The sequence below is a fragment of the Bemisia tabaci genome, chromosome 4, assembly GCF_918797505.1.
Source record: "Bemisia tabaci chromosome 4, PGI_BMITA_v3".
Classification (NCBI taxonomy): Eukaryota; Metazoa; Arthropoda; class Insecta; order Hemiptera; family Aleyrodidae; genus Bemisia; species Bemisia tabaci.
In genome coordinates, this window is record NC_092796.1 from 14355241 (window position 1) to 14364907 (window position 9667).

Consider the following 9667-nt stretch of genomic DNA (forward strand, 5'->3'; position numbering starts at 1 on the left):
AATGTTCAAGAAATTCTGACTTTATGCGATTAATAAAATTAGATTCTTTTATTATAAAGATAGTTTTTGTGCAATTTAAACAAAATTGAAACACATTTCAATTTCATTGCGATAGAAGTCATGAAGAGATTACGATCAGTACCTAGATAGACAAAATACGCAACACTCCAATGTAGTAGCAATAATATCATCATGAAGTTACATAGCATTCTGTGCTACAAGAGTGATTAGGTTGATTCTGGTTCATGCCATTAAAGTATTCAAATGCAAGGGTGTTTTATTTTGGCAGAATGGCATAACGCTGTCTTGGAATGCTTGAATTTATCTGTTACAGCAACAAATAAGGAGGTAGAATGATCACAGACGTAATAAATACACCAAATGTAGACAAACAATGTCTCAATTTAATGGGGGTTTTTTTATGTAAACAATTAAAAAAGCAACTTGAACAGGTATACAAAAATAAAAAATGTAAAACTTAATGCACATAAACTGAGGGTTTAGGTTTGATCTAAAAGCTCATTTGATTCAATTGCAATAATCATGAAGAAAGGGTGTTTGAATTGCATCCTTCTCATCTCAGTATGAATTTACAAAAATTCAAAATATAAGGTAAAAAAATTACAATAATACTTAGAGGTAAGAATAAGTAAAGGCCACCTCAGGAATAATAAATTGCACAAATTGAATTAATTCAGCACCCAACTCATATTTCCTCAACTATCATTTTAACAGATACATAAAATCGAAAAAAATCTTAACATAACGAGACAAAGCTGAGCTCTGATATAAAATACGCAAGATGTTTCTGGATAATAACAATTCTTTCATAGAACGAAACATTAACAATTAATGGGATGAACAAAAAACCCATGCATCTGACCCTTGGCGTTGATAACTAATCGATGAAATGACTTCTTTGAAGAAGGGCGTAACCGTCAAAAGTCAAGTTTAGATACAATTTTTGTTTGATGATCAGATCAGGTTGCAGCCATTTAATGTTACGAATAAGTAAGTCTTGATATGTCCAACATTTACCGATGGAGCATAACAACTCCATGGAACATGGTCAGGAGAATTGAAATGAGACCAACCATTCTCTGACGTATTGCTTTGTCTTTACATAAATATCTCTGGTGCATGTAAGACTATTATGAACCTTTGATCTTTAATTAATACATTTGTGGGAAGGGGGGGGGGTGTGGTGAAAACAGCAAATAATCATTCTGCACAAAAAGGGAACAACTCAATACATATATATAACATCATGAATTTTACACATAAAGTCCAAACCTCCCAAAACAAAAATGCACAGAAAAAAATTAAATTGCTGATTTAACAATTCAATAGTTAGAAAAAGTGATTGCAATGTTTCAATGTACATTTTACAACAAAAAAATGATACTTTAACAACAAAATAAATGCTACTTAAACCATCTCGGGGGTTAGATTAGCTTTCCACTTTTGTAAAATGTACATTTGAAACATTGCAGTCACTTTTTTTAACAATTGAATTGTTAGATCAGCAGTCCATCTTTTTCCGTGTGGATTTAAATAAAAATGAAATCGATAAGAGAGAGAACACGAGGAACTCCTCATCAATGAATTATATCAGTCAGTTCAAAAAAGATAAAACTTGATTTGTTAGTGATATTGACTTTTTTGTGTAAATCATTGGTAGAGATGAGCGCATATGGTGCCGAGAAATGTTTGTCTGTATCAAGACAGGAGGTGTCCAAAAGGATTGAACATCTCGAGGAATTGGGAGAATCCCTCTTAAACACCATCGAAGATGAGGTTTTGGGGGTCTGAAAGTATTTTCATTGAATTCCAAAAGGTTGATTCGATCTCTCTCGCATCCAACATTCAAATTTATTCAACTGCTGACAATTTTGTTGGAAAATATAGTTCCATCACAGATACGCATCTGATTTTATGATAGTTGCAATGCTTTGACTTTGATTTAGATTGAAAGGAACAGCAAAAACAAAAACACTTCCTTTCCTCTTTTGCCGTCAAGGGTCTACTCTTCTCAGTTGGTCAGTGCAAAAATGGCCAAATTCAATGAATTTGACAAGTTTATTTGTTGGTTCTGAATGATATATTTACTTTAAACCAAATCGAGACATAAAGCCCAACAGAGGGTACTCTTAAACATCAGACAGTTCCCTCTACCTAGACTCTTGGCTGCTAAGCCACTTTTATCAATACTATAAATTTTTTTACAGAGAAGAGGCTGTTTTTGTACTGATAGTTTCAACTGCAGGAAGAGAAATCTCCTGATGATCCCCCACTTTTTGATAAAAGCCGGATGTCTTTGAGAACAATTGACTTACTCACAGCTTTGCACATGTCATACACTGTCAATCCTGCAATAGTAACTGCTGTCAAGGCTTCTATTTCAACCCCTGTTTTCCCCTCACAACTAACATTAGATGTAAGTATCACAGAGTGACTAGCTAAATCCAATTCTGCTTTAACGTCAATTTTGGACAAACAGATATTGTGACACAGAGGTATTAGTTCTGGGACTTTTTTGGCTGCAATTATCCCTGCTAACTGAGCGACTGTTAAAACATCGCCTTTTTTGATCATGTTTTCCCTGATGAGGCTCATCAGTTGCGCTCCGATAACAACAATACACTGTGCGGAGGCACAACGTTTCGTGATACTTTTGGAGCTAACATCCACCATTTTGAATTTTCCATCCCCCTTTATGTGTGTCAAGTTCCTGTCATTCATTCTTTTTGAAGTGTGAAAATATCGTACAGCAGAGTGGCTCCAATTCTGTTTTCTACTCGGATACATTGTACATTGAGGACTTAGAAAACTAAACTTACTTTGACTGTCAGTGTATTCCAAATTAACGCAGCTAGCTAAATTAATTTTGCTAGAGAAGCAACACAGATTGTCCATGTTCAGTTGCGGTGAAACAGGAACTGAAGATGTAGAATCAGGTACAAGGAATGGTGCGTGTGAATTGTTCGGAGATTCGCATATTTGTACAGGAGCTTTTTCAGGGCTCAGTTGGACTGATTCCTGACCAAAGAGCTTTAACAAGGTTGTTGAGCCATCTGGAACGAAAAACAACGCACGCTCTGTCATCCACCAATCAAAATCATGGGACGGTTTGGCATTTTCGCGAGATTGCTCATACCTGCTCGATTAAAAAATAAGAAGATGAAGTTTATATGCAACACAGTGGGTGAATTTTTTTGAGTAAGGCTTAAAAAAGTGCTGCTCAGCTCAATTCAACAAAACTGAAAAAATACTGTGGTCCATGATAGATTTTCAAAGCCACCATCATTCATCAAGGGCTCATGTAAGGCATTTTTATTAATTAAAAAAAAAATTAACCAAGGATTTTGAGGAACTTTCAAATTATTTTTTATTTCGACAAAAACATTTCTTAAGCCTTCCAGAATGCCTGAAAATAAAGCTTTTCCTTTTGACGCACCAATATTATCTGCCATCTGTATAAAGAGACGAGTGCATGTCAGGGTGAATGATGCTTATTCAAAATTTCAAGTTTCCATTGCAGAATAAAAAAAATCTGGATTTATAAAACTATAATGTATGGTCATCAAAATTTCAAACATGAAATAATTCACATAACAAATTCTGAATTAAGCTCATAAGCAAAATTATTTACAAGATTAATTTACAAATGCCATTGGTTAAATGGAAACACAAAAGACAGATCTGTTAAACTGCTTGATTAGTGTTGCTTGCAAATGTTAATATATTACATTCAACTTTATGTTAAAAAACGTTATGGTATGAATAAGTTCTTTGAAAATTTTAGTAGACATAACAAGTCACATGGGGCTTTAATTCATGAAAAGCCTGATGGCCTATTCTTTGGTTCTCAAAATTGGAAAAAAATGCTATTAGTGACAGATTTGAACAGAATCCGGAGTATATCTGAAGCAGAATATGAAGTTGCCTTACCTGCATGTTGCTGTTTTTTCCTTCGAACAGCTACTTGTATCATTGCCAACATGTCATCTTGACTCATTCCACTGCGTAACATGTCCCTGAAGTACAGAGAGATAATTATGAAATTTTTTTTTAAAAAAAGGATGAAAAAATTTTGACAGTTGCTTGTAACTTCGTAAAAATTGTAATTGTCTTCAATAAAGACTGAATCTGAATTCCTGAGATTAGAATCAGGACTACAATTTTTTCAGGACTTTGTAATTTTTGCAAGTGAATGAGCATTCAAAAGTAAGCATTCACAGTGAAATTCAGATATCTAATGTTAAAAATGGCAGTTGGATAAACATTGAGGCTCTCTAAGGATTATTCCTCATCTTTGAAAAAATTGAGCTGCTAGTGCTAGACAAGATTCATTTCATAGAAAAACTAAAATAAATGTAACCTCAAATCGTCAGCCTTCGATTTCATAACGTATTTCTTTAAAAAAAAGAGAAAAAAAGGAAAGGGCTTTTCTCACCTCAAGGAAATTTCAGAATTTCCAAAAAGACAAACTTTCAGACTCCCATCTGCCATCAAACGTAGGCGGTTACAGGTTCCACAAAAATGATTTGACATGGAGGTAATGAACCCAATCTGACCTTGGAAGCCAGGAATTTTATAAGCCTGAAAAAACAACACCAATTGAGGCAAGAGGCAACCAAGTATGTTCTTTAAAAAAATATTGGAAACCGGAGGACAAAAGAATACTTTCGAGAAATTTTGGTTGGATATATTGCAAGAGTTGCTTTAACAGAGATAGTGTCTTAGCCATACAGCATTCAATTCTGTGAGGAACCAAATATTCAAATGACAGCACAGTTGTTTTACTCAATCTCGGAGAAGTTTTCATGACCTCTCAGAGTCTGAAAACAAAAAATCTGATTTTTGAAAAATTGATGATGAGATCGGTTATTTTGGAGAATTAAATGTGCATCCATAGTTGCCTTCTTGATTGGCCATGACTACTGTTATAGCTTATATTTTAAGAATAAGTGTGCCCAACTGAACTTTTTCCCTCTGTGATAAGAACGATTGGTTAAATATCAGCACAATCCTTATGGATATGATTCAGTACACAATCCTTATTTAAAAGGAATGGACCAATAGACCAGGCGTGAATTCAAGTATCATGATGTATGTTGTCATACCGAGATTTCACATAGAAAACGATTTGTGCAAAGAAAATGATTGAAAGTAACTCCTAACTAAGATATTTAGACAGAGAGATCATTTCTCCTCTTGAGAAAGAAAGTTAATTAATTACCTTTGATGTATCATGCTTTTGGTTATCCAGAGGTGTCATAGAAGGATACTTGGATTTAATAGCTGTTAACATCTCTTTGAAGGTAACTAGTTTTGAATCATTCCATTTGTTCCCAGTGAAAGGCATGTATTCGATGAAACGGACATCCACAGGCCGGTCTCTTGTGAACTCGACAAAGTCCATGACTTCATCATCGTTGACGCCTCGCATGACAACGCAGTTGACCTGGTGCAAACAAAAAATTTAAGAGAGCGTTAAGTCTATCCAATGAAAATTATGAAATAATGTGTGACTGATCACAGAAAAAGGGAACTTGGTCAACACAGAAAAATTCCATGACAGTGATATCCTGGAAAATGCGCTGCAACCATGACCAAAGCATAAATTTGCAAACCTCAATCTCCAATTTGTTTTGATTTACTGAGAAGTTTATGCGTCGACATTTTTATCAAACATCCCCTTATGTAATAACTTTAACAGATTAAGTAATTTATCATTTTTCTTTTTAGAGATAACTTTTATCGCAGACAGTCACAAATAAGACAAGTTAATTTTCCAGACTTTCAATGATGGACCAATGAGACAAAGTTCTCCAGGAAAGTTGAACTCTGGGAACAAGAGCACATACTAGAATATTTTAAAATGCCAATAGGAGAAAGGGGCAGGAGTGTTTTGTCCCAATGAATGAAAAAAAAAAAAAAACTCCTACACATACTTCTTGATTTTGACTTTGAGTTGAAGTAGGTATGAGAGTGGCTGCAGGATACAGCATAGATGTACTCAGAGCACCAACAAAGGTGTATGGGCGATGCGAAACTAAATAAAATAAGTTTACTCAAGATGGTCGAGAGCGGTACACTTAAGAACGCTCGTGGAAATCAGATTGTGCTTTAATATAGATTATGGTAATTTTTATTTACTGTTTATTCTCGTAATACAGCACTGCATTTGAAGTAAAACTAGATTTTTAAATGATAAGAACACAGTTTGGTTTCATGTCTTGGCTGTCTCTATTTTTCTTATATGATTTGCGTTGCGAAGTTGCACCCAAATTTTCATTTCAGGTACTTGACCCAATGAAATTCATTAGAAATTGGAGTGGGAAACCATCTGTGTTATTCAGACACCATAAAATATTTGAGCTCTGAGGAAATAACAGTGAAAATTTATGTTATTTTACAGAGATTTGAGTTAAAGGTGTCCCAAAAAATCGGGAATAAGAACATTGTTTACATCTTAGTGGAGTCTAGGTGACTTACTTTGGGTTGTTGAAAGCCTAGTTGTACAGCGAGATCAATTCCTGCTACTACTCTTCCCCACCCTTTTCTTCGAGACATGATCTCAAATTTTTCAGGTTTCAGAGTATCTAAACTAATGTTGACAGAATCAAGGCCTGCTCTCTGAAGAGCAGGTAACAGTTTGGTGAGGGCAAGTCCATTTGTTGTCATACCTAAGTTATTTAGTCCACTTAATTTGCGCAAACATTCTGCAAAAAATTGTAGAAGAAAACATGGAGGGAAAATTAAGGCCAGCTTCAGAGTCAGTTCGTTCTCAAGCTTCTCAATGCAATCTAACGAAATTATTAAAAATACAGGTAGATGACTGAGGTAGTTCTTTGTAAGCCATTCATTTCTTAGTGTAAATAGTTATTCGCCTGTAACAGATTACTGGGAAGCTAAATTGGTATTCTTAAACCCCAAACAACATCACTCATACATCAAAATGGGTGGGAAGCATCAGTTTATAAGTACTAATATTTCCTATTAAAAAATATTTCAATTGATGATATAACATGGTAATGATAAAACTATATAAACTTGTATTCTGATTGCTGTTTTCGAAAATTTGAGCGAGACACTTCGATACTAGACCCACAGGCTTGATAAGAGCACAATGTATCAAGTATGAACATTTTTACTGAAAAAGTTGCCCTCTGTAGAGAAATTACAAAGAGGTTTCCAACACTAAAAGATATTCCTTAAAGAAAAAGCTCTCTGGTTGCCTGTCTAGGCTGAGTAGGTAGGTCTTTTAAACTTTTTAAAAGTCTTACCAACTATATGGATGATATCTTTGCAAACTGTCGGTTCTCCACCAGTCAACCGAATTTTTGTCACACCTTCCTGTACAAAAAGGGATGCCAGTTTAATGATTTCATCGGATGTTAAAAGTCTGGATTTTTCTGTCAATTTGACTCCTTCGGCAGGCATGCAGTATTGACCTAGAATAGAAGAAAATAAGATAACAGGAAGGAAAAATAAATTGGGATGTATGAGAAAAGAGAACACACTTTTTGTACAGGAATTTTCTTACCACAGACTTTAATGAAAGTGGAAAATTTGACAGGTCAAAACCCACTTCTTTCAGGGGAATGTTTCATTGCACAAAGTGAATGAGGCACTCTACATAGTGGATCGTAATAATCGTAAGGTAACAAACCCTGAAAGCCCAATTCAGACGGTGAAACTTTTTTTACACCTTTCCTTCTGCTGTAGTCGGATGAAAATTTGGATCAAGTGACACTGACACAACACACAGCAACCCCATAGGAAGTCGAACAGAAATTTGAATCTGATGTCATCTTCAACTTCCTATCCAACTTTTGCCAAGTTCGCGACGCCAATAAGATGGAAAGTTGGAACGGAATATTCAGCCCGACATGAGGTGAAGCTGTATCTTTATAAACCAGAAGCTGATAGAAAAATCCCGATGCTGATGTCTGGTATTCGACGGTATCACACAGCAACGGTATTATATCAAATTTTTTTTGTCCAACTTTCCATTCAGCAAATTTTATTCTTTGAAATTTGACCTTGAAAAATGATGCTTGCTTTCTATGTGGATGAATAAAACAACTACAAGTAAACTGCGAAAAAAAAATGTTTAGGATTCACACATGTGCTTCTAAATAAAATGATTTAGCCAAATATGTAGCACAAAAGTTTGATACTTACATCGTAGATTACACTTTTCAGTGAGTGATATCCTTAAATAGGTATGTTTTCTGCCGAACGAATCCGTTAGGAGAGAGGGATTTGCCTCTTTGATGTGTGAAGATGTTTTATACTTTATGGATTCCTAAAATAAAAAAGAGCGAGGCATAGTATGATAAATTTTGAGCAAATATAGTAAATTCCACGGGTGCTTGGTCAAAAATCAATCATCACAAATATGCAAGGAATTAGTAAATCTGCTGATTAGATTTAGATTGATTACTTTCCGTGAAGATCTATCAGGAACTATTTTTTTTCTTTCGTATTTTTGAATTTATTTTAAAAAAAAAAACAACAATACCAATAGACAACGAGTATTTGAGGGGTAAATTTTTTTTCCTGCTCCTTGATCCACTCTGATCGAAGAGGGTTAGGTACTACAGTTTTCGGCTAGGTGGGACTTGGTTTTTCTCGGCTGAGGGCCCCTACAAGGGAAGAACAACTTTCGGATACTTCGTTCTTGGAACAAAAAGTTCAATGATGAATTTTCGATGTTCAAATGTTTTCACTTCCATAGATTAGAGTAGGTACCTGACTCAATTTGGTTTCATAACACTATGATAGAGTTATACAATCTAGATTTAAATTAACAATTAGGCAATTTATTGATTTCCATTAATCTTGGGCTTAACTTTAAATAATTATAGCTTGGTGTCTCAATTTTATATTTCCGATAAACGGAGGTAACTAGCCTTTTTTCTGTTGAGACCTTTTTTTCTCCATGCACCATTGACTTTTTCTACCTATGGGAGACAATGGGTAAAAACGCATATAGAACCAGCAATACCTACACCACTCAGGGTGGTTATGTAACCGTCTGCTCAACATCCCATGTCCCGAAGGTGCTGACTAAGATCTCCGTCTCTCGGTATCTAAATGTAACGTAATTTTTGGATTTTACCTTGCACTGTAAATAACCGCCCTTTGACAAAAATAGTTGATCCTTCCTCTGGTGGCAAGACAAACATTTGTCAACCTATTGAACAATTTGTGCATTCCGCACAATGTGCGAATGAATGATTGATTTTTACTGTAAATATGAACGTTTCATAGTATTGGCATATAAGGATTTGTTTACACTACAAATATCATGAGTAATCTTCTGAGATGAAGTTCCAACGGAAAATATCTGCACTATTTACCTGAATTGGTGTAGGGGCAGTTACAATACAGCGACAATGGTTGTTGCTAAAGAAACTTAATAATAAAGTTTTAAACTGAGATTTCTGAACAAAAGCTCGTGCCATTTTACTTTCAATAAGAGCACATGGTACCTGAGACAGCATGATGCTATCAGTTATAATTAGATATTATAAAGATGATTATAAAGTACCGATCTGCGCTATCTTTCCTGTAATAAAACGTGGTGGTAAACAAAGATATCAATGATGATAACAACTTATCACTGTCAACAGGTTTGACGTCAGAAGTTCAG

General features: G+C 34.9%; 1 protein-coding gene across 2 annotated transcripts; it reads right to left on the bottom strand.

Annotated features, from left to right (window-relative positions):
- Positions 1 to 384: 384 nt before the first annotated feature.
- On the bottom strand, positions 385 to 9600 carry Mocs1 (Molybdenum cofactor synthesis 1). 2 transcript variants are annotated; one of them, XM_019047394.2, is made up of 8 exons: positions 9375 to 9600; positions 8194 to 8317; positions 7293 to 7460; positions 6502 to 6728; positions 5243 to 5467; positions 4457 to 4602; positions 3952 to 4037; positions 385 to 3074 (listed from the first exon to the last, which is right to left on the bottom strand). In XM_019047394.2, the coding sequence occupies exons 1-8, from the start codon at positions 9516 to 9518 to the stop codon at positions 2257 to 2259; spliced, it is 1938 nt and encodes a 645-aa protein (XP_018902939.2). In that variant the 5' UTR covers positions 9519 to 9600; the 3' UTR covers positions 385 to 2256. The 2 variants fall into 2 exon arrangements, with proteins under 2 accessions (XP_018902939.2, XP_018902942.1); XM_019047397.2 differs by having other exon boundaries at positions 2912 to 3157.
- Between the last annotated feature and the right edge of the window lie 67 nt (positions 9601 to 9667).

What these genes read in the sequence shown, in the direction of transcription:
- Mocs1 (XM_019047394.2), bottom strand. Translation starts at nt 9,518, where the DNA reads ATGCTGTCTCAGGTACCATGTGCTCTTATTGAAAGTAAAATGGCACGA. An exon ending in TAGGCTTTCAACAACCCAAA is followed by an intron (nt 5,468 to 6,501) that starts GTAAGTCACCTA and finishes TGTTTGCACCAG; the next exon opens with GTCAACTGCGTTGTCATGCG. An exon ending in GAAAAAACAGCAACATGCAG is followed by an intron (nt 3,075 to 3,951) that starts GTAAGGCAACTT and finishes TTTTCGTTCCAG; the next exon opens with ATGGCTCAACAACCTTGTTA.